The sequence below is a fragment of the Lynx rufus genome, unplaced genomic scaffold (assembly GCF_022079265.1).
Source record: "Lynx rufus isolate CCGP_SWC_20201006 ecotype Redwood Valley unplaced genomic scaffold, mLynRuf1.p SCAF_37, whole genome shotgun sequence".
Classification (NCBI taxonomy): domain Eukaryota; kingdom Metazoa; phylum Chordata; class Mammalia; order Carnivora; family Felidae; genus Lynx; species Lynx rufus.
This window is the reverse complement of record NW_025814853.1, coordinates 1,410,012-1,434,882: the sequence shown is the minus strand read 5'-3', so window position 1 is coordinate 1,434,882 and position 24,871 is coordinate 1,410,012. Positions and strand designations below refer to the sequence as shown.

The window sequence follows — 24,871 nt, the reverse complement described above, 5'->3', positions numbered from 1 at the left end:
GTATTCGAAAGAAGAAAAATTGAAAGAATAAAGTTAAAACACACGTGGAATTCCTGCACGTCGCTAACATCCCAGCTCTGACTCCTACTCCGGTTAGCAAGCAGACGGTCAGTCTGAACATACAGTCTCATATCACCTGCAGGGTGACGCCCAGGATCTCAAGCGTACTAAGAGTACAACGCGGAGAAAGGAAGAAAGGTCTGCCACGAGCAGGGAGGGGTGTGAGTCCCAGACATGCAGGGGTGAGTGACTCAAGCAGGCACATGAAGCAGAGTGTGCGAAGATGGGCAAAGCTCATCTTGGGCGGCAGGAAACAGAAGAGGGCTCCCTCTGGGAGGCGTGCAGCGGGAGAGGGGACAGGGCGCCGGGGTCTCCCTACAGCTCGATCCTGGAGGGGGCGCAAGGGCGCGCACCTGTGTGCAGAGGCGTGGAGGTGTGCCTGTTGGGTGCGTGCACTTGGCCGCTGTAGTTAGGTACTAGTGTGCGGGAAACGAGTTCAAGTGGGAAAGACCACGCCCGGACGTGCGTTCTGGGCGCACATCCGCACTGCTCTGGAGTTAACCCCTGCACTGCCTGCCTCCTTCCCTCCCTCCAGTGGAAGCCCGCGGAGGGTAAGGGTGCAGACGCCAGCTCACCAAAACATCCTCAGTGCACAGAACAGAACCCAGCACAGGGCAGGTGCCCAACATACATTCTGAGGACGCTGTCACCCATTCTGTGGCCCTCTAGCAATCCTAGAGCCAGCCGATCTCCCTCCTGGAATTGAGGCCGCTCGAAATTCCAGTTATCGTGGGTGCGACACTGTGTGTGTGGGTTCCACTTACCACTAGAGATTTAAGTATAATAATTCTGCGAACAATCTCGGCAGATAAGGCAGGCAGCTCATAAAACTTTGGGTCTTTTGTGATTCTGCAGATAGTTTCGTGAAGTTTCAGGCACACAGTCAAGTAGGACTGTACCAAGGGCTCCTCAAGAATCCTACCCCGCAAAGAGTTAAGAGAAATCATTGAAGTAATTTAGGAGAAATGAGACAACAGTACCCGTTAACCGTGATGCATTCCTTCCCTTCCAAATCCCTACGAGTAAGGCAAAAAAAAAAAAGCTAGGGATGTGTGTCACCGCAGGTTAAGGTACTATGTAAATTTGAAAAAAAAAATCAGAAAGGTACAGGGAGAGAGGGAGCGAAGACAGTGCTAGAACACGTACGGTGGATGGAATCTCTTCCAGCTCTGTGGGGACCAGGCCCCGTCGTCCCTGGCTGGCACATGGCCGGAGCCAATGGGGGCGAGGTGCAGCAGGTGGCATGAGAGAGGCACTGTGAGGGTGCTTCTGTGACTGGCTCGGGGGAGGTCCTGGGGCCACTGGGGCTTGACGTTAATGGCGATCCGACGCCCCCACCCTGAACACCCTGAGAATCCAGGGGAGGCGATACCACAAGTGTCCCGAGAATTCAGGAAACACCTGACGCCCCACGTGTGTGTTTCCGTGTAGTCAGCTGGCCTGACTTGCAAGAAACCATGCAGAGACCAGATGTTAAAGAAATGCGGAACACGAGCATGGATATGCAATGCGGTGATCGTTTGGATACGGATGGAAGACAATGTGGGGGAGAAAAGAGCACTGACAGCTCAAAAAGGCGGTGGGTGAGGACCTTCTGATCCCGCGGTCAGTGGGGGGTGACCTCGTGCAGGAGAAAGTCCGCATTCCGCTTTTTCTACTTACCTGTCCTGATAAATGTCCAGGAGGTGGAGCAACATTTGAAACGTGTTCTCGGTGTTCTGGGGTGGCCAAGAAAAAAAAAACAAAAAAAAAACAGGACAGTCAAAGTGACGCCACCGCATTCGCGAAGACAGAACCCAGAAAACCCGACGTGAACAGAGCAGAACGATGGATTCCTTTCTTTCTTTCTACCAACGAGTTTTAAGGTACTCGAGAACCAATCTTCTATCGTCTCACAAGGGAAATTCAGGATTTAAAATTGGACCATTTCCCGCGCCCCCCCAAAACGGGAAAGGAGGGAGCAGCTGTGACGGAGCGGCACGCGGGGGAGCCCCGACCCCGTCCGCCCGCCCATACCGCACAGCCTGAACGCCTCCCGGCCGTGGCTTTCGGGAACTCTCCGGAAGCAGAGGAACTGCCATCAGAGCGGCCCCATAGCCCTGGCAAAGAGCCACCCCACCCGGGCCTCTGGCTTCTAAGTGTTTCGTCCTGCCAGGACCGCAGAAAAGAAGGATCACAGGCTCTGAACGTCTCGCTACTGATCTGCTTTTGCTAAGCGTCTCAAGAGCCTGCTCTGGACAACAGACCTCGAAGTCGCTGAAGGAGAGTTTTGTAAGCCTTTGAAGCCGGTACCACGTCCCCAGAAGGCAGTCCAGGACGCAAGTGGGGAAGACGCTCAGATGGTCCATGAAGTTCTCCATATAGTGAACCAGGTTGCGCAGGGGCAGCAGACTGAACCAGGACCGGAAGAGAAACTCATCTACGTTCAGCAAATGCCTTTCCTTTCCCATGAGCTGAACTAAGTGACTCCTGTAGGGACAGAGAAGGAGCAGCAGTGAGATCGGCAAACACAGACGGAGTTAAGTAATGTCAGAAGAGACTTATAAAGTCCAGACTTCAAAAATAATTTAAACATCGGGGCGCCTGGGTGGCTCAGTCAGTGAAGCGTCCGACTTTGGCTCAGGTCATGATCACGCAGTTCGCGAGTTGGAGCCCCGCGTCGGGCTCTTTGCTGACCGCTCGGAGCCTGGAGCCTACTTCCGATTCTTTGTCTCCTTCTCTCTCTGCCCCTCCCTCGCTCAAGCTCGCTCTCTCTCTCTCAAAAATAAACACTAAAAAAAAGAAAAGAATTCACCAAAGCGGATGAAAGTTGAAGATACGACGCTGAGTGAAACCAGCCCGTCTCCAAAGGACAAACATGCTGGTGCCACTGACGAGAGGTCCCTGGCGTGTGCAAATGCACGGAGACAGACAGCAGGACGGGCCTTACCAGGTGCAGGCAGGGGAAACAGAGTCGTTGCCTAACAGGGACAGAGTTTCAACGCGGGAACAAGGAGAAAGCTCTGGCCGGGGCAGCACAACCGTGCGAGTATGTGGGAGGCCGCTGACCTACGCTGAAAATGATTAAAAAGCCAAATTATAGGACGTGTCTCTTTTTACCAGGGCAAAAAATTGCACTAAGGATTAAGCATTGTTTCCAGCTTTATGCAGCTGTAAGGGGCTTAGAGCCCTTGTGTGCCAGGTGTGGAGTGTGTTGATTTGACACATTTATACACTGACCGCCTTCGCTCTACCCAGCACCTGCATCAAGTCACATAGTTACGATTTCTTTGTTGTGCTGAGAACAGTGAAGATCTACTCTCTCAGCGACTCGGAAACGTGTCTAATACACTCCTACCAACTACGCTCACCAGACCGTAGAGGGGGCTCCCAAAACTTCTTCATCTTCTACTCGGAAATTTGTGTGTGTGTGTGTGACTGGGCGTATCTCCCCACTTTTTTATCCGCTCATCGGTAGGCACTAGGCTGTCCCCACGCCGTGGCTATTGTGAATATTGCTGGAGTGGACATGGGGGCACACGTGCGTCTCTGAGATCCTGATGTCGTCTCCGTGGGGCAGACGCCCACAAGTGAGACTGTGGGATCATATGGTGGTTCCACTGTCAACTTTTTTTTTTTTAATTTCTTTTTTTAATGTTTATTTTTGAGAGACAGAGAGAGAGACAGAGCATGAGTGGGGGAGGGCCAAGGGAGAGGGAGACACAGAATCCGAAGCAGGCTCCAGGCTCTGAGCCATCAGCACAGAGCCCGACGCGGGGCTCGAACTCACAAACCGCGACATCGTGACCTGAGCCGAAGTCGGACGCCCAGCCGACTACTGAGCCCCCCAGGCACCCCCTCCACCGTGAACTTTTTAAGGAACCTCCATACTGTCTTCTACAGGGGCTGCAGCGACTTACGGATGAAGCATCTTGATGAGCGAGTAAGTAAATGCTCCACATCAAACAGTCCAAGTGGACCCAGTGAAGGTCCTTAAATCATGACATTATACGGTGACACTGTACTGGAGACACCCCAGAAGGGGACAGCTGGAAGGCACATAAAGCCAGGTGCCACAGAAGTCACAGAAGGGCTACAAAGAACATCTGATAAAGGTTCATGACCCACTAAAGGCCGTGTCTGCCTGAAAGACAAGATCTTTAAGACCAAGGCTGGTGTTTGTCATTTTCCATTGTTAACAACTGAATTTCTTCTAGACAGTTTATACACCACTGAAGGGTATTTAAAATACATACAATTAATCTTTTTTTTAAAAGCTTTTTCACGTTTATTTTAAGAGAGCACACCAGCAAGCATGCTCCAGGGGGAGAGAGACAGAGAGAGAGAATCCTAAGCAGGCTCTGAGCTGTCAGTGGGGAGCCCGACGTGGGTCTCGATCCCATGCACCGTGAGGTCACGACCTAAGCAGGAGCCAAGAGTTGGACGCTTACCCGACTGAACCACGCAGGCGCCCCCGAAGAAGTCATTTTAAAAGAAGTGTTGCCCGAAGCAGGAATGTGTGCACGGGGGAGCCTATCGAAGGTTCTAGAAGCACAGCTGTCATCCCAAAACTTATAGATACAAGTGTGGCTCTCCAACTTACCGATCTGCCTTTTTTTCCCGGAACTCCGAGAAGGGGATTCCTTCCAGGGCCGCCCAGGTGTCTTCAGGCTGTATCCTGGAGTCCTTTCCTTGAGGGGTTGGTGCCACGCAGTGGTGCAGGACAGGCAGGGTGAGCACCCAGAGGTCGACCGTCTTCTCTATGCACTGTCGGCAAAGGTTGACCAGGAATACCCGCCACCTGGGAAGGGAAGAGAGAGCCCACAGCGAGCTGAGGATGGCCAGTGGCTTGCCCTGGGGGGTCTGATGACCCCTCGCACGAGAAGCAGGAGAACACAGGGGTGGCCGAGAAGAGCGACCAGCCCCGGGAGAAATATGGTTGCCAGGGACGTAGGGGCTCACCCTTGGCACCCACCCATCCCGGCATCAGGCTCTCGCTGAAGCCCCGCAGCGACCGACCATCCTCCCTGACAGTGGAGGGAACAGAGGTTTGGGAAAGCTACGTGATCTGTGAGCCCAGACCCTCCGGCTACAGTAAATCCAGATACAAAGCCATATAAAGCCGCTCTGTAAGCGCAAGGAGAAACGTGCAAACGATACAGGGCACACTCCCTACGGTCGCAAGATACTGATGCTGGCCGTAGGGCAGCTCTTTGAGCTTTGCCCTTGCACAAACTTTGCACGTGTGTCACCAACGCCTGGCTCTTAAAACACGCAGAGCTGCGCTGGGTAGCTCAAGTTTGTAAAACCGAGAAGCAGATGTCCTGATAAGACGCATCGTTCAAGGAAGCCCACCTTCCGTTCCCCGCAAGCTCCATGCGCAGAGCCGCGGAGAAGACCTTGCAGGAGCGCTCTGTAATCGAGGGCACCGAGGTGGCCCCCGCCACCCAGGGAGAAGCAAGCTCCTTCGGGCCAGGCCGGAGCCTCCACACCGAGAGCACCCTTGGCCCAGCACAGCGGACCCTTGTGTGTCCGAAACTGAACATGTGGCCACAGAGGCTGCAGGGGGAACACCCCCGTCGCTTCCGCAGACGCCCTTGAGGCGAGCCCTGCAGTCAATCTTCGAACCCCAACCTCTCAAACACATGCATGCAGGGCTGATAAAGGAAATTCTCAAGTTTCCGAGCTCGTGGACACAGCTCCTGGGCTCCCTGGGAAGCTACCCTGTGGCATTTACCACATTCAACATGACTCGGCAAAACTCAAAGCCTGGCCCTATTTCTGCCCCCAGCACACAATGTTCGTTGGCTTTTAAAGTAAGTAAATAAATAACCAGGGGCGCCTGGAGGGCTCAGTCAGTTAGGCGTCCGACTTCGGTTCAGGTGATGATCTCACAGTTTGTGGGTTCGAGCCCCGCCTCGGGCTCTGTGCTGACAGCTCAGAGCCTGGAGCCTGCTTCGGATTCTGTGTCTCCCTCTCTCTCTGCCCCTCCCCCGCTAGCACTCTGTCTCTTGAAAATAAATAAACATTAAAAAAAATTTGCTTTTAAATAACCAGAAAAGAGCATTCCAAACATAAAAATAAGAAAAAAGAAAAAAAAAAACCTCCTGGTTCCCGTAAGTCTTGCACATACTAAACACATAAAGTCTGTAACTTTCTGGACTGTCTTGATGATCTGTAACTCTTCATGTAAAAAAACACACATAACCCTACACCACATTCCTTCCTGGGGGCACACGTGCTCTCGTGGCGGAACATGGGCTCGAATAAGACGCTTACCCTCTTTTGTTTTTTTAAGATTCTATTTTTAAGGAAACCCTGCACCCAATGTGGGGCTTGAACTCACAAACCCGAGATCAAGGCTGCACAGACTGAACCAGGCAGGCGCCCTGTTTCCTTTTAATTTGAAAAAAAGTTTCATTTGGGTCGACAGTAAGGCGTGATATACCAGAAAGCTTCTCAAAAGCAAGATATTCCAGGGGCGCCTGGGTGGCTCGGTCGGTTGAGCGTCCGACTTCGGCTCAGGTCATGATCTTGCCGCTTGTGAGTTCGAGCCCCGCGTAGGGCTCTGTGCTGATGGCTCAGGACCTGGAGCCTCTTCAGGTTCTCTGTCTTTCTCTCTCTCTGCCCCTCCCTCGCTCACACTCTGTCTCTCTCTGTCTCTCAAAAATAAACAAACGTTAAAAAAAAAATTAAAAAAAAAAAGCAAGATATTCCAGTAGAAAAGTAATAAAAGTGAAGACAATACATATGTGAGGAAAAAGTCTAGACAAATAAACACTGAAGCGACGGATGTGTAAAATCACGGGCAGTCTTTCTTTCCTGGACGCACACCCACACACGCACGCACACCCACACACGCACGCACGCACACCCACAATACCTCAGACGCGTTTCAAAAATGTGGCTGAGGTCGCGGTGAAGGTCGCCAGGCGAACAGGCATCCAAATAAAGGAGGTCACAGAGCCAGGCCAGGTCACCCTCCAGCATGGGTAAGTCAAAGGTTTCCACCGAAAACAGCAGGATCAGTCCCATTCTCAGTTTGCTCCTCACTGGGTGGTCTTCAGGCCGAAGGTCCCCGCTTCTTTCCAGAAATGGCTCGGACCGCTTTTTCAAATACCACCACAGGTTTTTCTTCACCTGACCCCAGGAGGGAAGGAAGACATAACTGTGGGGCTGTGAGTGTCAGGGGTGTGAAAGCCGCCCCATCATCACCCTCTGTTCCATGCTACCTGGGCGGGGGGCCAAGGCCTATGAAGGGCGTACACAGCCCCATGGAGGGGTGACCCCACTGCCCTGCCTCCTCACCAGACCCTGAGCACCCCCACTTCCCCGGGCCTTTGATGGGAGCCACCACCAAGGGTGCAGTCCCGAACCCTGCATGGGGGAGGGGCCCCCCACGCTTACAAGGTCCCAACTGTCATCTCAGGCATGGCCGCAGGTCTGTCTCAAAACTGCCAGGGCCCTCCCACAATGCGGGGGGACGGGTGATGGAGAAGGGTTCCCACTCCTTCTTTCCACTCTGCCAGAGACCAGGTGAGGAGGTGGGACCAGGTGAGGAGGTGGTGCTAGGTGTGGAGGAGGGGTGGGGCCAGCGGTGGGGGAGGGGTGGGGCCAGCACAGGAGGTGGGGCCGGGTGTGGAGAAGGTGTGAGGCCAGGTGAGGAGGGGTGGGGCCAGAGGCGGGGGAGGGGTGGGGCCAGCACAGGAGGTGGGGCCAGGTGTGGTGAAGGGGTGGGGCTGGGTGAGGAGGAGGGGTGGGGCCAGGTGTGGAGAAGGGGTGAGGCCAGGTGGGGAGGAGGGGTGGGGCCAGAGGGGGAGGAGGGCTGGGGCCAGGAGGGGTAGAGCCAGGTGTGGAGGAAGGGTGGGGCCAGGTGTGGAGGAGGGTGGGGCCAGGTGGGGAGGAGGGGTGGAGCCAGAGGGGGAGGAGGGGTGGGGCCAGGAGGGGCAGAGCCAGGTGTGGAGGAAGGGTGGGGCCAGGTGTGGAGGAGGGTGGGGCCAGGTGGGGAGGAGGGGTGGGGGCCAGAGGAGGAGGAGGGCTGGGGCCAGGAGGGGCAGAGCCAGGTGTGGAGGAAGGGTGGGGCCAGGTGTGGAGGAGGGTGTGGCCTGGTGGGGAGGAGGGGTGGGGCCAGAGGGGGAGGAGGGCTGGGGCCAGGAGGGGCAGAGCCAGTTGTGGAGGAGGGTGGGGCCAGGTGTGGAGGAGGGGTGGGGCCAGGTGTGGAGGAGGGTGGGGCCAGGTGGGGAGGAGGGGTGGGGCCAGAGGGGGAGGAGGGCTGGGGCCAGGAGGGGCAGAGCCAGGTGTGGAGGAGGGTGGGGCCAGGTGTGGAGTAGGGGTGGGGCCAGGTGTGGAGTAGGGGTGGGGCCAGGTGTGGAGGAGGGTGGGGCCAGGTGTGGAGGAGGGTGGGGCCAGTAGGGGAGGAGGGGTGGGGCCAGAGGGGGAGGAGGGGTGGGGCCAGAAGGGGAGGAGGGCTGGGGCCAGGAGGGGCAGAGCCAGGTGTGGAGGAAGGGTGGGGCCAGGTGTGGAGGAAGGGTGGGGCCAGGTGTGGAGTAGGGGTGGGGCCAGGTGTGGAGGAGGGTGGGGCCAGGTGGGGAGGAGGGTGGGGCCAGGTGGGGAGGAGGGGTGGGGCCAGAGGGGGAGGAGGGCTGGGGCCAGGAGGGGCAGAGCCAGGTGTGGAGGAGGGTGGGGCCAGGTGTGGAGTAGGGGTGGGGCCAGGTGTGGAGGAGGGCGGGGCCAGGTGTGGAGGAGGGTGGGGCCAGGTGGGGAGGAGGGTGGGGCCAGGTGGGGAGGAGGGGTGGGGCCAGAGGGGGAGGAGGGCTGGGGCCAGGAGGGGCAGAGCCAGGTGTGGAGGAAGGGTGGGGCCAGGTGTGGAGGAGGGTGGGGCCAGGTGGGGAGGAGGGGTGGGGCCAGAGGGGGAGGAGGGCTGGGGCCAGGAGGGGCAGAGCCAGGTGTGGAGGAAGGGTGGGGCCAGGCGGGGAAGTGGATGGGGTGAAGGAGGAAGAAAATCCCCAGGCAGTGGTGCTTGGAGAGTAGGGAAGTTGAGGTAGGTCCTTTTGCCTGCACCTGCTCCTCAGGGCAGCTCGTGGCCACTAAGAAGTGGGGGAGGGGGGGAGCCGACCGCCCACAAGGAGAAGACAGCCACCGGGGACACCCCGGACACCTGGTACCTCGTTCTCGTCGTACTGCAGAGCGCTCCAGGGCTGCTCACGGCCTTCGTAGATCATGGGCACTCTCACGACGGAATAAAACTGCTGGAACTGGGTAAAAAAGCTGTTTATGTTGATGGCGTCCCAGATCTGCAGGATGCTGAAGATCGTGTCCAGCATGATGGTGGCGGCGATCTGCTTCCCCCTCACCAGCTCCCTCCTTGTGCCGTCTGTCAAATGGTCCACCACCCTCTGAATCAGCCCCGGGGGCTTCATGCAAACTATATCGTCGTACTGGTGCCACTCTAGGAGCAAAAGAAGGAGGACGCTGTAGCGCAGACCGTCCGAACACGCTGACCTAGACGCCCCTCCCTGGGAGGCTGGCGCCCGACGGACGAGGCCGAGGAAGGGAAGGCAGCCGGGTCGCGCACGGGGGCACCTGCCTGCGGATACCCAGCAGGGAGCTGGGCCCAGGTGGGGGACAGCTGTGTTTAGGACGGACACCCGAGTCGCCCCGAGGTGATCAGAGGGGGGCCCGAGGGCACACGATGCAGCCGTTCGGAATCTATCTGAAACACCTTTTATTGAACCAGCTGGCTCAGCACGCTTCGTACATGAGCTCCTTAGAAAATGATCACACAGCGGTTGAGGACTTGATCCCGAAACCACAGTCACCGGCCCTTGAGCACTGTCTGGCTAAGTCACTCCAGGCAAGTGCTATTTCTTCTGTACCACGATGCCCGCCCCATGAAGGACAGTGCGGGCCCCACGACAGACTAGACAGCGCCCTGGGCGCAGGGCCCGACGCAGGGCAAGGGCTGAGCGCATGGCTGCTCCTCGTGTGACCAGATGCAGAATGTAGAAGTCTCTGGAAGAGCAGGTCCTCTGTGCCTCCCGCGGTCTGCATGGGGGTCCCCGCTCACCCCGCCCCCACTCCATCCCAGCCTGGCGAGGACTTGAAATTATTCCCTGGAATAAGTGGTTTTCCTGCTCTCTGCGTCCCACCAGCCAGAGGCCCACGTGGGCCCATGCTGGGGACACAGTGGGTCCCTCAGTTGTTCAAGAACGCCCCAGACAGAAGGTGAGGGGAGAGCTGCAGGCCTGGTCAGGCCCGCATCGTGGAGAGCAAGGGGCACCCTGGACCCTGGGACGGTGGGGCAGGGAGGGACATCAGTGGTCTCCGTCTCTCAGAATCTACCAGAAGAAATGTTTACGTTCCAACCCGCTAGAGAAAAGAGAAAGAAAATACAAAAGTCAGAAAAAACACGGAACAAAACCAACACGGAAACAAGGTGAACAGAAAAGATGGGAGAAGGTGGCAAAAGTCAGCCTTCCCGCGGCAGTGGTGACTGATGCTGGAGGGCTCACGGAACCACTGCGGTCACTCACAGACGGAATGAAAAACCGCGAAATAAAACCCAGCAATGAAAGCCCAGCAGACATGTGAGCCGGCAGGACAGAAGGGGCCACATCAGGGGACAGCACACCAGGTCCCCATGCCAGGCCACCGGCCCGCACTCCCGCCACCTGGGTCTCTCGGGGTGCGGCCTACAGCCGGGAACCTCCTCCCGGGTGGCCTGGCCGCTGTGGTTCACGCTCTGCGGGGACGCTTGCAGGGGAGAAAGGGGGAAGCCACCTGTCCCCCCTCTCTGGGGAATCAGGAAACCGGCCTTTACTCAAATTAATGTAGATAAGCTATGACCCCACTGCATGGAGCAAAGCAGACCCTCAGTCACCATGTTCCCAGCACCTTCCAGACACCCTTCCCAAATCACCTGTGATGCCGTCGGCCGCGGGGGGCCCTGCACCTGGGCTCCAGCCATGACCTCCTGACTCTCGGAAAGCCAGCAAAGGCCTTCCCGTAAGTCCTTCTATCGGTCACCGGCACTCAGCTCCGTCCCCGTCCCACGTACCCAGCTTGGGCGCCCGTTCCCCTTAAGTGCTGACGGTGAGCCGGCCACCGCCCTGACGGTCGAGCTGCAAGGGGAGCCGCTCAGACACAGACCGAGGCCTCTCGGGAGTGGACACGCCAACCTTGCTAAAAAGGACTACGCTATGAAATCGGCTTTCTCTAACACGCGCACAAAGACCCCCGCACACCGTGCGCTCTCGGCACGCGCGCGCACACCTGTGAGACCGGGCACCGGGCCGCAGGGAAGGTACAGGCCACCGAGATCATCCACAGAACACACACACACACACACACACACACACACCACACTCACACCCTGTCCGCACATGCCACACACTGCATGCAATGAGCGGAAAACAGAAAAAGGGAAGAAAAGATACGGAAACAAGGAGACAGAAAGAAGAGAAAGGAGAAGAGACGGGAGGGCGGCCAGGATACCAAGCAGCAGGGGCGCTGTGGGCGGAGGTCTGACTCTCAGTCTCCAGGGCTGGGGGCCCTCCCGCCCTGCACCTGCTCACCAGCCCCCTGCGGCCCCTCACACCCAGCGGCTTCACCTTCCTCCCTTGCCCTTTAGGAGAAATTCCCTTCTACTACCATCGGAAGAGAGCGTTCCGTCACGCTGATCAAACCCGTGCTTCCCAACTCGGGCTTCTTCGATGTGGAGCAGGGGCCGGGGGGTAGGTGGGGGGCATGTGACGAGGACCCACACGGGCCCCCTCTGCAGAGGAACGGCCGCACCCCTGCGCCCGGCCACGGACTCACCTCCCGAGCCCAGGAGTTCAGACCTCACGTGCAGACAGCGGTTGACGAACTCGCCCTCCTTCTGCTGACGTTTGTAGATGAACTCGTACTCCACCTGGCCCTTGCCTCGCATGATGACGTACTTGTAAGGAATGGGTTTATCCAGGTGCTGTCTGGAAAGGGTGGCGCTGCCTTCCACGAGGGACCCGTTCTCACGCAGGTCTCTGAAGAAACAGGACACCGGCCCGTTACCCGGAAGAGAATCCCATTTTGAGAACGTTCGCTCTCCTCTAACGCAGCACGGAGTGCAGACCCAAAGCTATAGCTCGATCCTGCCCAAGAGGAGGCTTCTAGAAGGAGACACGGTTTCCGGACAGAACCCACGTTCCGTGGGGCCGGAGTGACACGTGACGAAGGAGTACATGACAGGGGGTATGCGTTTGCAAAAAGTCAGTTTCCAAAAGCGTTAACGGGTGATCGCCTTGAAAAACGGGATCAGAGACGGCGCGCTCCGTGCGCGTCCCCGAGGGGCTCCCCGCGAGCGCTGGCCGTACTCACTTGGTGTGGTGCATCTCACAGACGTTCCGAGTCCACTTGGGCCTCCCGAACTCTTCTCCACCCCTGATGAACACTTTGTGGAGGGCGGGGTCGAACCCGAAATGCTTCGAGACGATCGCGTGGAAGTAGAGCGTGACCCCTTCCGGCAGGCTCGGCGGGCTGCAGCAAAGCCGGGAAAGGAAACGCCCACCGGATCTAGACGTGCCTACGCGCCTGCGCGCACGCACGTGCGCGACAGGGTGCCTGCTTCTCGACGGTGCGCGAACACGCACCCCAGCAAAGCGCGAGAGCGTCCACACTGCAGGCAGAGCACACGCCGTGCGGGCCCCTCCCCGGAGGTGGGCACGGGTGGGGGGCTATCTCTGCCCAGCTGTGACGGGCTGGGGGCAGTGGCGGGAGGGGGCTGCTGAGCATCCCGGGTGGTGCCAGCCTCTGCCCGGAAGTCGGCCCACGTGGCCCACGCGGCCTCCGGGTCCCCAGGGGGCCGTGGGAGAGAGCACATAAGAAAACGAGGAACCGGGGCGTGTGACCCTGCCCCCCCCCACCTGCCTCCCCCAGAAGAGTCCCCGAGAAGGACACCTGGGACTCTCCGGCCCTGCACCACTGTGGGGGTGGCGGGAGGCCGCACTGGCGCCCCCTGGGCAGGCTGTGACCTTGCTCCCGAGCGCCAGGGCTCACACCCTACCTCTGCTTCACTTCACACACTGCGGCTTTGGAGTTCCTCTGCTCTTTGCCGGTTTTCACAGCAGCCGCGTAACTGCTGTTACTCCCTTCGGGCTTCTTCGGGTCCTCTGGCTTGGCCTTCTCATTTCTACCTGTCTTCTCTCCAGTAGCGGCCGTCTTGTCCTTGGTTTCAGCTTCCTGGAACGAGTTACCAAGCCCCAGTCTTTAGGATCAGCTGCCACATTTGCCCCCTCCCGGGGACGGCTTCTCACAACAGCCAGGCTGCTCACGTCCTTTCCCTGCTCAGAACCTTCCAACGCCCTCGGGCCCACCCGCCACAGCCTCCAGGAATCCTCCAATCCTGTCAATGGCCCCTCTTGCCCTCACTCGATCCTGGGGGCACCGGCTTCCTTACTCTTCCCTAAACAGCCCCTCCCCCCACTCTGCCACAGGGCCTTTGCACCTGCCATTTTGGCCTCGGCTATGTCCCCAGAGAGCCACATGGCTTGCCCCTCACTCTTTCAGATCTCCGCTCCACCTGCACCCCCTTGGAGAGGCCTCGCCCGGCCATGCTCTCTCTCAGCACGCACCCCCGGCCCTCTCTCCCCTCACCCTGCTCTCCTCTTTGCCACTCCCCACGCCTGACTGTGCTTTCCACCTTTCCCCACAGAGAACGTGAGCCATGAAGGCAGGAGCCACGTGTCCTTCACGGCTGTATCCCTAGCACCCAAAAGAGTGTCACCGAACGACCGAATGAAGGATGAGCTTTGGAAGGAATGGGGCCGGAAGCCGCAGACAGTGGGACAGACAGCAGGACGGGGAGGCTTCCAAGGACGAGGTGCTCTACCTGGCGGTATTCTGAGGAAGCAGGGGTGCTTGCTGGCGGCTGTTTCGTTTTCTGAGTCTTGGCTTTACCTTCCTTCCTGGCCCCTTCCACGGGCTCAGCGGGCCGGGTTACAGCAGCATCTTCCTGGAGGAGACAAAGGCCCCGGACGTCAGGGCGCAGGTGCCGCGATGGCGTGAGGGCCAGCACTGGCCGCCACCAGCCCAGGAGAGGGGCCGGCAGCTCCGGGAGGGGCACCGTCCCCAGGGACGAGTCCCCAGTGCCCCTCCTGGGCAGGGAGGCGACGTGGGACTGCTTGGGAGAGCAAACGGTCAGGGCAGGTAGGCTCGCTCCTGGATCCCCCAACGACTCACCCCGGGGGCCCGGGCCCCGGCCTGCTGCCCGGCGCTCTGCGGTTCTTTCTGGGGCTCCGAGCCCGGCTCCGAGTCAGGCGTCGGGCGCTCCCAAGCAGCACCGTCCTTCCCGGGATGGTCTTTACTGGCAGAGGCGGTCGGGCCAGCCCCCTCCTGGGGGAGGCCGCTGGCCTTGGAAGGCTTGGGGGTGTCGTGCTCCTTCCCGTTCGGGACGGCCCCTCCCGGAGTCTGGTCGTGCAGAGGGCTGCCGCCAGCCTCGGCGTGCCCCACGGGCGCTTGGTGGCCGCCGCCCTCCAGGGGGGTCGGGTCGGCGCCCGGGGGCTGGCGAGGCCGGCTGGTCGCACCACCTTGCAGATCTTGGCTTTGGGGTGGGGCTGTGTCCTGGAACCCGGGGTTCGCCGGCGAGCTGACACTACAAGGGCACGAGGAGTCCTCCGCCAAGGAGCCCAGCTCCATGGAAGCGGAACCGTTCTGTTTCTTTCTCTTACTCCTTTTCTTCCTTTTTCTCTGAACAGAAAAAGACGCTGGTTTCAGTTCCTGGGGTCACTATGCTCTCCCAACGTTTTCCTCCCATTTTCTCTCAATGTCTCAAGCATTCAAAGCTTCGCCCGACCAAACTCCCCTTGTACCTGTTAAATCTGCCCCTTCTTCATCTTGGAAAGACTGAAACAGAGACGCATATGGACGGGGGTGGTGGGCAGAGCTGAGGGGCAGGAGGCCAGGCAGTGCTGGCCACACAAGTCATTCTGCCAAGTCACAGCTGAGAAGCTCACACAGAATTCCTTCCGATGGGACACCACCCCTGGAAGTGTGGTCTGTTTTTGTTTTTTGGTTTTCTTTAGGTTTGTTTATTTTGAGGGAGAGAGAGCAGGAGTGGGAGAGGGGCAGAGGGGGGAGGGAATCCCAAGCAGGTTCCGCACTGTCAGCGAGGAGCCCGACTTGGGGCTCGAACTCACGAACTGTGAGATCATGACCTGAGCGGAAACCAAGAGTCGGACGTTTAAGGGACTGAGCCCCCCAGGCGCCCCTAAAGGGTGGTCTTTGAACGTTACAAAGCGTGGGCCTCCACGAATCGCACTCCTACATCGCATGTGTTTCATACGTGACGCTGAGAGAGAGAGAAAAAGACGGCACAGAAAACAGGAGTGGCAAGAGCCACGTCCTGCCCGGAGATGCTTGCTCAGCGGCCGGAGACCCTAACCTCGCCATCAGAGACGGCTCTCGGGGTTAGGGTTAGGGTTAGCTCTGGAGCAAATGAATACTGGTCGGTTCACTAAGTGCCAGTGGCCCGTAAATCCCCTGAAACCCGCTGTGGACCCGGGACTCCCCACCCGCCCATACGCCCTGGAAGAGTCCCCGTTGACAGTGAGGGAAGGTGGGGTTTGTTTGCACATGGGGTGGGGCGGCCTCGTCCTGGGTCAGGGCCTGGGTTTTCTCCACGAATCCTAACCTCCTGCAGGTGCGCCTACAGCCAGCAGGACACATGGGGCCTCCCCGGAGCGAGATTTCCTGGCCTGTCTGACCACAGACACCCAACTACCGTCGTGGGGTGAGAAAGAGGCTTTAGAGAGGTCACTGAAGGTGATGACTTCTCCAGCGTCCCAGGGCCCACGGAGCACTCGAATGCTTGCTAATGTGCAGACGGTGACCGGGCAGGTGCGGGGGACCTGGGAGGACTCTGCATCTCCAAGGAGCCGCTGCAGGGCGGGGGGGCTGCTGGGGAGCAGCAGACCAGCTCTGCTCTGACCGGGCCCTGGCCGCAGCATCACCACTAGGCCTCCCGAGGGTTCGAACCCCGGCCGGGCCGAGAACCACTGATTCGGCAGAAGGCAGCCTGCACAGACACGTGGCCCACGGCCCTCTGCGGAATCTTCTCCGACTCAGCTCGAGGCTTGCTTCAGCCGAGCTGCACACTGACTGATCGAGGAACCTGGAAAGAACCCGGTGCCAGGCACAAGGAACGAGACAGCAGGACGCATTCCTCCCCCGCGAAGCCAGTGGGTTAGTAAGAGCGACAGACTACTGACCGTTTGAGCCTGTGGAAAACGCCAAAGACAGAGGCGCTCGAGGGCCTGGGATCTCAGAGGGGGTCCCTAGCCCGGAAGGCTTCCTGGAGGAGACGGTGCGGGCCGAGTCAGAGAGACACAAAGCCCACCAAGATGGCTTCGTCCGTCCCACAAAGAGTCCCCAGGCCCGTACCGTCTGCGAGTGGCCAGAAACCTCTCACCCAGAATCAAAGTCGAAGCGTGGCCGGGGGACCTCTGCTCACTGCCTGCCCGCCTCATCCTGGGCTTGTCCCGCTCTGGCCTCCGGTACGAATCCTGTTTTTTTCTTCTCTGTAGCTTATGATGCTTTGACAGTTTATGGGCCTTGCCAGTCCTGGCGACCACCCCTCCCAGGGCTAGCTCATTCCCAGAGGGGGCAGAAGACTCCCTCCCGTAGGCAAACTAATCAACCCAGAGCCCACACCCCGACTCACCTCCCTCAGCCACTACTCCTCGGCCCTAAATCACCCCAGGGCCGGGTTCCCAAGGACTAGAGACACCCCTACAGCCCAGAGTTCACCAGGACTATTCGGACTAGCCAATCCTAGACTTGCTCAAACGTGCCTTCCCTATCATTACTCCACCTCCCGACCACCCAGGAGCTTCCCTGCCCCGCAAGGCCCCTCCTCTTGTGACTCAGCATCTCCATCAGTTAAATAAATCCCAGCACAGATTGGTCCTGACGCCTCCTTGCTGGGCCCTCCTGCAGATACCTCCCTCTTCCAATGCCGTGCCCCACGTCCCTGACACCCTCTGTAGGAAAGCGAGCCCTCCCAGACCGTGGCCTCCGGTCACTAGACGCCCATTCATTTTCTCCCACTCCAGAATGTAAGCCTCTGTTTGCCCACGGCCACACCTGCAGTGTCTAGAATTCCTGGCCCACTGCAGGTGCCGGAACATTTTTGTTTCATTAAACATATTCCTCGGGAAGCCTCCTGCGTTTCTCTGCAGCCGACCGGTGTCTCTCCCGCATGGGACCCTCGGGACCCCACACCCCTCAGCCCGAAGCCGGGGTCCGCTCGTATCCTACAGTGGGTTTTGACTTTTCTGATTTGCAACGTGTCTTTCCCCCGCTTTACCTTGTTTGCTCCTTTTCGTATTCTTATTTTATTGGGCTTTTTATGAGCTGCTCCAAATCCTTCTAGAACAAGATGTATACTTTGTACAGGTGACTTCTGGTTCTCTTAACAGACATCTGAGGGGTGGGTGTGTACCAGGCAGCCGTCCACGGCTCCACAGTTGGGGGACCAGCACGCCAGAGACAACACGGCTCAGGCTAAAATCTAAACCGCTCCCTTGGCAGAAATCGAGGTTTTATCCGTCTGTGTTCCTAGTTGTCGTGGCCTGTGGTTTTACGTGTTCTGGATACGGATATTTGCCTCAAGGCAAAACTAAAGACCGTAACAGTCAGGAACATGTACCTTAACACTCCTCGGACTGGGAACACACACACAGCAGACCGAAGTCGAGGGCATGGGTCACGACCTCTGGGTGTGGGGAGTGGGCTGGGGGCAGCGGGGAGGAGACCCCGATAGTTCTGATTTCCATGCTTAAGTGGATGGTGGGGGTGAGGGTTCACCTTGTGAGCCCTGCGTCTGCGTCATAAATGTCCTCTGTTGTGGGATTAACATTTAATGAAAACATTTTTTGAAGTTTTCTGACCAGTAGGGGATGCTAAGAAGCCTTCCGGGGCCTGGAATGTTCTGTCTCTGGACGCGGAGGGCGTCGCCAGGCTGCACGGGTGCACCTCGATTCAAAAACTATACCACGCCAGCCCTTAGCGCACACACAAAGGCTACTCCCACTCCTGCCCAAAGAGAATTAACTAGAAAAAATATTAGTTTGCTGATTCTTGGAGTTTTTTTTTTTCTTTTTATCAAACGCACCTCTGATGTTACAACCCGCACCCATTTATTTCTCCAACACACAAACCACAAACCTCCCAGACACACAGCACAGAGGGGGGCAGGGTCTGCGGGGACCCCGGCCCCTGTCCACTCACCCAAATGCTGGATCAGGGTTACACGGGGTGGGGGGTTGCTGCCGGGGACCCTGGAGAGGGACCACGGTGGGGTGTGGGGGCGACAGGTGGGGGCAGTGCAGTGGGGACCCGGGATGAGCCCCACTAATCGGATAGAAGGCTGAGATGTTGGAGTCCAGCCCCAGCCTGGGCTGACTCGGGGAGGAATTAGGAATTCAGACAACAGCGTCCCCTTTCCCCGCTGGCCTCACACTTCCTTCTCAGAAGCCGGCCCTGCCAGGGCTGTTTTCTGCAGGAGCCCGTCCCGCCGTCTCCTGCCAGCTCCAGCAGGGTGAGGACACAGACCTTCTAAACTGAGGCATACGTGCCGGTGGGCAGGGAGGGGGGCGCCTCTACAAGAGGAGGACAGGGTCTGGGACGGGGACCGGAAAGGTCAGGCTGAACCAAAGCCCAACCCACCCCCAGCCAATGGTGCCGTGGGGACAAAGCACCAGCCTCTCAACTACAAGCTGGCCGACTGCCAAAGGGACCTTCTCAGGGACCACCGAGGGGGACACAGAGGTGTCGGGCGACGGGCACGGGTGGCACGACCTCTCCCCGCGGGAACCACGGGCCGCCTGGATTTGCTGAGGAAGTCTGACTGGATCTGTTCTGAACCCACGGGGACACGATCGAACCATCCCTCCCCCTCAAGCTGCCTGGTGCCTCCTGGGGGGCCACGACGGGGATGCAGGGGCCGCCTCAGTTCCCACACAGCTCACCACACACACCGGGCTGGCCAGGTGACCCCGTGTGGGTTACTCAGCCATGGTGTGCCTCAGTTTCCCCATCTGTAAAACGCAGGGGACAGGCACCCCTACATCACAGGGTCACTGTGAGGCCCGGATGAGACAAAGCAGGTCAAGAATCGCAGACAGGTGGCCAGCACGTGCAAGGTCCCCCCCAGTGCTGCAGTGACCGTGGCTCTTTCCCACACACAGCAGAGGCTGGGGGCCACCGTGGCAACCCTGTGTGTGGCCAGCTGCCTTCTCCCACTCCTCCTCCTCCTCCTCTGGGAAATAGTCCCTGAATCTCCCCGTTCTCAGCCATCGGGCGCAAATAGGAATCGCCTCAACTCCAGCTCCCGGGGCCAACCCATCACCCTGGCCACAGCGATGGGCGCCTAACCCAACCGGAGCCGGTGAGGTTTGATGAAAGTCTCCCCTGGGACGGAGACACTTCCTCCCGCTTCTGTAGAGGCCACTAAAGGAGGCGTCCTCTCACCCCTGCACACTGTATCGTAGGTGGATGACTGTGGAAGCCACGACACAGTAGAAAGGTCTAGAGGGCTAGCGGCAGCTGCTGAGACGCTAAGGAGGAAACTGACATCAGGAAGGCGACACCTGGACCTGGAGAGGAACACCAAGGTGCCTGGATCAAGCCTTGCCTGCAGACCGACCTGAGGGTTTCCCAGTTGTGTTAGTGACAAATTCCTCTTATCGTGGTAATTCACCCGAGCTGGGTGTCCAGTTACCTGCAACCAAAAGACTTCTAATAGTTAAAATAATCAAACGTTGAATTTGGTTGTTTCTGTCTTACAAAAGCCTAAAGTCGGTCCAGGTAATCAATGTTCTAGCAGCCTTTGTCCCGTAAGCGGTCAGGCTCTCCTGCGAACACTCAGGCCACAGAATCCTCAGGGCTCCAGACTGCTGCGCTGTGGCACGGGACAGGAGGACCCCACTGTGGCAGGCGGCCAACCCTCCGGGCATCATAGAAGGTGGCAGGAGACATCTGACCTTCCATGGGAAGGGTCCCCAGGGCACCCGAATCAGGCCTGCCTTCTAGAAGGAGGGGTGCTGGGCGCCTGGGTGGCGCAGTCGGTTAAGCGTCCGACTTCAGCCAGGTCACGATCTCGCGGTCCGTGAGTTCGAGCCCCGCGTCGGGCTCTGGGCTGATGGCTCAGAGCCTGGAGCCTGTTTCCGATTCTGTGTCTCCCTCTCTCTGCCCCTCCCCCGTTCGTGCTCTGTCTCTCGCTGTCCCAAAAATAAATAAACATTGAAAAAAATTTAAAAAAAAAAAAAAAAAAAAAAAAAAATAGAAGGAGGGGTGCTGTCAGCAAGGAAGTATTAGAAAAGAAACCACAAGCCTAAAATGGAGTCCCCTGTGCTAAGTTCCCCATCAGCAAACCCAACCTGATTGCAGCTTTTTTAAAAGTAGGCTGTATGCCCGACGTGGAACTCGAACTCAAGATGCAGAGGTTGAGTCGCATGCTCGAACCGACGAGGCCAGCCAGGCGCCCGCTAACCGCAGTTTTAGCCTCCAGGAAGGTAACCTTTCACCAACCACTCAACCTGGAATCACCTGGTCAGCCCTAGCGACGTGATCTGCCCAGCGGACCCTTCTGTTCCCAGTAGGAGGGCAGCCGTGCCTCGAAACAACTCGCTCTTCACTAATAATTTTCTTTTCCACCCCGTTCCTGCCTTTGGAAAACCTTCCACGTTTCTACCCGTCCCTGCCTTTAAAAACCTTCCTCTCTGTACCGCCCTTTGGAGCTCCTTCCTGTTGGATGGGAAGCTGCCTGATTCATGAGTCACTGGACAAAGCCCATTTGATCTTTACACTTAGGCAGCTGAAGTCCTGAAGCTTAACATATTTCATGAGGAAGCACGGCCACCGCGAAGGCAGATGGTCCTGCAGAGCCGGAAGGGCCTGGAGGGCACAGTTGGGGGGGGGTGGGGGTGGGGGTGGGGGGGCGAGGGCGGGCAGGGTTACAGCCCCCGCCCTGTACTCTCCTAGGGCTGCACATCTTCCCGGGCTTAGATCGCCTGCTCCTCTCCCGGAAACTGCCTTTTAAGTCCTTCACCTGCCGGTTGTTCGCTGCTGTCCTCTCATGTCCTGGAAGTTGGTCAGGTGCCCCAGCGGTCGACCCTTCATCAGAGGCCACAAAGCTTTCTGGCCGTTGGCTTTTACATTTAATAGATGGATGGTCTTCTCTGACTCAGAATCTATGAACATTTTTACTGCCATATTAGCATCTGTGGGTTTTTTTAACGAGGCTGAGAAACATTTGTATAATTTTACTAGTAGTTAACCTATATTTTCTAGAACGTTTAGGGTGTCGTTTTCCATTAAAACACGGAGTTGCTCTGATATATTGTTTTCTGGAGGGGAGGTGGGCACAGGGAGGGAGAGAGAGAATCTCAGGCAGGCTCCGTGCTCAGCTGGACTCGGGGCTCAATCTCACAACCGTGAGATCATGACCTGAGCCGAAATCAAGAGTCCAATCAGTGCTCAACCGACTGAGCCACCCAGGCGCCCCGACTGGTATATATTTTAATGTGTAATATGACCGGGGGATCTGGTTTCCAAACAGCCCGTGGTTCAAACACACCTACTGTAACTCTCTCATTTATCATGGTGCTCTGATCACGTGCTGAGCTGTTACACACACACACACACACACACACACACACACACACACGTGTGTCCATCATCGCTGACGGGTCTCAGTCACTCCATTAGAAGGTTTTATAGCTTGAGAGACATTAGGTCAAATCTCCCATTATTGTTCTCTTTTTCTATATTCTTTACAGATCTTCTCACCGATTTATACTCCAGATGGACTGAAAAACACTAGTTTTGCACGTTAATTGGTTAATGCAGTGGCTAGATCTGAGGACATCTTTATGATCTTAAAACTATTGCTTTCCCTCTCAAGGAAATGTTATTTTGCGGGTTTTCCTGATTTTGTGGCTATCACAAGCGAGCTCTCCCTCTGCTGTTATTTTCCGTCTAGGCAACTCTCCAGGCCCTGTATCGATGTCACTGTATTTAAAGATTTTATATTTTTTTAAGTTTATTTATTTTTGAGAGAGAGAGAGAGAGAGAATCCCAAACAGGCTCTGTGTTCTCAGTGCAGAATCCGACTCGGGGCTCAATCTCGAGCCGAAATCAAGAGTCAGATGCTTAACCGACTGAGCCACCCAGCCTCCCCTCAAGATTTTATTTTTAAGTAACCGCTACTCCCAACGTGGGGCTCGAACTCACAACCCCAAGATCAAGAGTTGGGTACTCTACCGACTGAGCCAGCCAGGCGCCCCTTGAAGTCACTGTCTTTAGAAAGTGTTTCAGCAGTGACTTCACAGACCTAAACCTTCCAGGCAAAGACCACACCTGCTCTGCAAGCCTTCCACCAACACCCGGTACCTAGTATCTACTGGGCAATAAAGTTTTGTTAAATTCATCAATGACGTAGGCGAGCGAATTTTGCCACCTGCAAATATGCCTCTTTGGCATATTGGTTATACTTTAAGCTGGTTATTTTTACGAAGCTGGGAGAAGCCGTGAAAACCGAGGAGAAATGACCCTTTTATGAGAGCTGTTTCCACGTAAAAGGAAAGTTCCCGAGTAAGGGTGTCTCCCTCATCACCAGGAACAGGGGAGTGACTCAATTCCCTAGAAACTCGTCAGTGGAGAAGGCTGGCTTTAAATCTGCACAACACCCTCAACTTATTCACGGCGCTTTTCCTGATGAACTCCCACAACTGACCCTCCCACCCCAACATCTCCCGCGGAGGGGGCATTCGAGGTGATGGCTTTGGCCACTGTGGGTTGTCACCCCATTTTTCCAGGTCTCTCCCATGTACGCAGGAGGTATCTGTGCTGTGCAAATTCTCTCCGACCTTCTCCCCTTAACCCGTCTCATGCCAATTTGATCCAGCAGCCCAGCCAAGGAACGTAGAAGGGCAGAGGAAAACTCTTCCTCCCCGACAGTGGTCATCTCACTCAGGAAAAGAGTTAACGCTCTCTGCAAAGAAGTAATACATAAAATAAACCCCACAAACGTCACTCTTCAGCGTATGAATCCTCGCTGCTTTTCCTCATAAGCAAAAATGCTTTCATTGCATGCATCAGCTAGTTTCCCTTTTCACATTAGACAATCCTGCAAGACTCCCAAAATGCTGTAGAAAATGAACAAAGGCGGGATTTTAACTCCCAGGATCCAGAAACTAATTCAGCAGGGCCTCCACTTGACCCCTGGGGTTCCGAGCGTGAGCCTATAACCTCAGGCGTCGGCAGCAGCTGGGCCTAGACCACCCCCCACCCCCACCCCCGGGCCCGGGCCCGGGCCCTCCCGCTCTTTCCCATGAAAAGAATCTTGTATGGCTTACGGAGGTTTCGCCAGGTGAGTGTCCCCCAAGTGCAAGCAGATAGTTTCACAAGAAATAAGACGGCGGACGGAAGAACTGGAGGGTGTGGGGGGCACACGAGGAAGCTAAAACTTGAATGTCCGCCAAACGTCCTCAGCCACAAGAGCCAAAACCGAAAGGCATCGCTATTGCGTAGACCTACTGCATAGACTCGACGATAGTCCGAGTCTGGCTCCGGACTCCCAGGATAAATCAAGTACCTCCATAAAGCGAGCCGGACAGATTTTTCTGGTTTCCCAGTGCCTGAAACATCTATACGCACGCTGCGCCGGCTTCTGAGTGTGCAACGGCATCATGTCCAAAAAGTCAACGTGCGTGCATTCGTTTAAAATACTCTATTGCTAAAGAATGCTAACCATCACCTGAGCCTCAGCGAGTCACAGTCACTGATCCACAGGTCACTGTAACAATCAGAATAACGGCAAGGTCTGAACCCGTTCGAGAATCACCAAAACGTGACCCAGAGACACCGAGCGAACAAACGCTATGGAAACAAGGACGCCGACGGGCCTGCTCGGCACAGGGTCGCCACAAACCCAGCATTTGTAAGAAACACGAAGCATGCCTGTACCTGCTCGGGGTCTGCAGAGAACGTGTCAGCGACCCCACGCAGGGTAGCGTCCTCTTTTCTTCTTTTGCTGGGAGGGTGATTAACAGCCTCCCGCTCATCGGATGTGCTGCCGGCCGCATCTACACAAACCTCTGAGGCAACTCCCTGTTGAGACACGACCCCCTTCAGACAGGGCAGGAAGACCACAGGCTCGGGCCTAGGCGGGGCCGCCCTCTGGTGAGGGCCGAGCCAGCCAGCTGGCACTGACCAGAGAGCGCCCGTCTCCCCTCCCCCCAGCCTCCTCCTTCTCCCCAGGAAGACAGCGACGCCCCAGGGGCTCACGATGTGCCCCAGGCCACCAAGCAGGCAGGGCCGTGCTGTGTGCTGCTGCTCCAGACGAGGAAGAGTCTGCGAGGTGCGGGGCCTGGCCTCAGCCCTGCCCAGGGCACAGGGGGCCTGGGGCTGCCGGGCACCACACGCAGGAGGAGGGACAAGGGAACAAGGCCAAGAGCTTCTGGGCCAAGAGCTTCTGGGCCAAGAGCTGGGGAAGGCAGGGGATCCGTGTGGAAAAGCAGGGCTATTTCCGCAAGGGGTACCTGGAACGGGACCCACAGGGGAGACGGATCGGAGCACGCAGATGGCCCCTGGGGACCAAAGCCCAATTCGGGCAGCTCCAAAAGTCCAGGAGGCCTCCATCACCTCACAGCAGGAAGCTGTGGGAGGGAGGCACCTTCAACCCAACTCAGCCTGGCTCTGATAACACCCCTCCTCCTCCCCCCTCCGCCTCCCCCCTCCCTCTCCCTCCTCCTCCTCCTCCTAGCCAGGGGAAGCTACCCCAGGGAGAGAACCATCC

The 24,871-nt window shown here is 57.4% G+C and overlaps 1 protein-coding gene across 3 annotated transcripts in view; it reads right to left on the bottom strand.

Annotated features, from left to right (window-relative positions):
* Window positions 1-24,871, bottom strand: part of RNF213 (ring finger protein 213) — a 105,281-nt gene that overhangs the window by 71,153 nt on the left and 9,257 nt on the right. For 2 of the 3 annotated variants that reach the window (XM_047093964.1, XM_047093966.1), the window contains 11 exons: window positions 14,254-14,760; window positions 13,904-14,026; window positions 13,079-13,254; window positions 12,394-12,552; window positions 11,857-12,059; window positions 9,204-9,487; window positions 6,923-7,179; window positions 4,643-4,840; window positions 2,307-2,529; window positions 1,723-1,778; window positions 825-978 (listed from right to left, as the gene is read on the bottom strand). In XM_047093964.1, the coding sequence (XP_046949920.1) occupies window positions 825-978; window positions 1,723-1,778; window positions 2,307-2,529; window positions 4,643-4,840; window positions 6,923-7,179; window positions 9,204-9,487; window positions 11,857-12,059; window positions 12,394-12,552; window positions 13,079-13,254; window positions 13,904-14,026; window positions 14,254-14,760 (2,340 nt within the window). Of the gene's footprint in view, window positions 1-824; window positions 979-1,722; window positions 1,779-2,306; window positions 2,530-4,642; window positions 4,841-6,922; window positions 7,180-9,203; window positions 9,488-11,856; window positions 12,060-12,393; window positions 12,553-13,078; window positions 13,255-13,903; window positions 14,027-14,253; window positions 14,761-24,039; window positions 24,184-24,871 lie in introns of all 3 variants that reach the window. The other variant, XM_047093963.1, reaches the window with a different exon arrangement.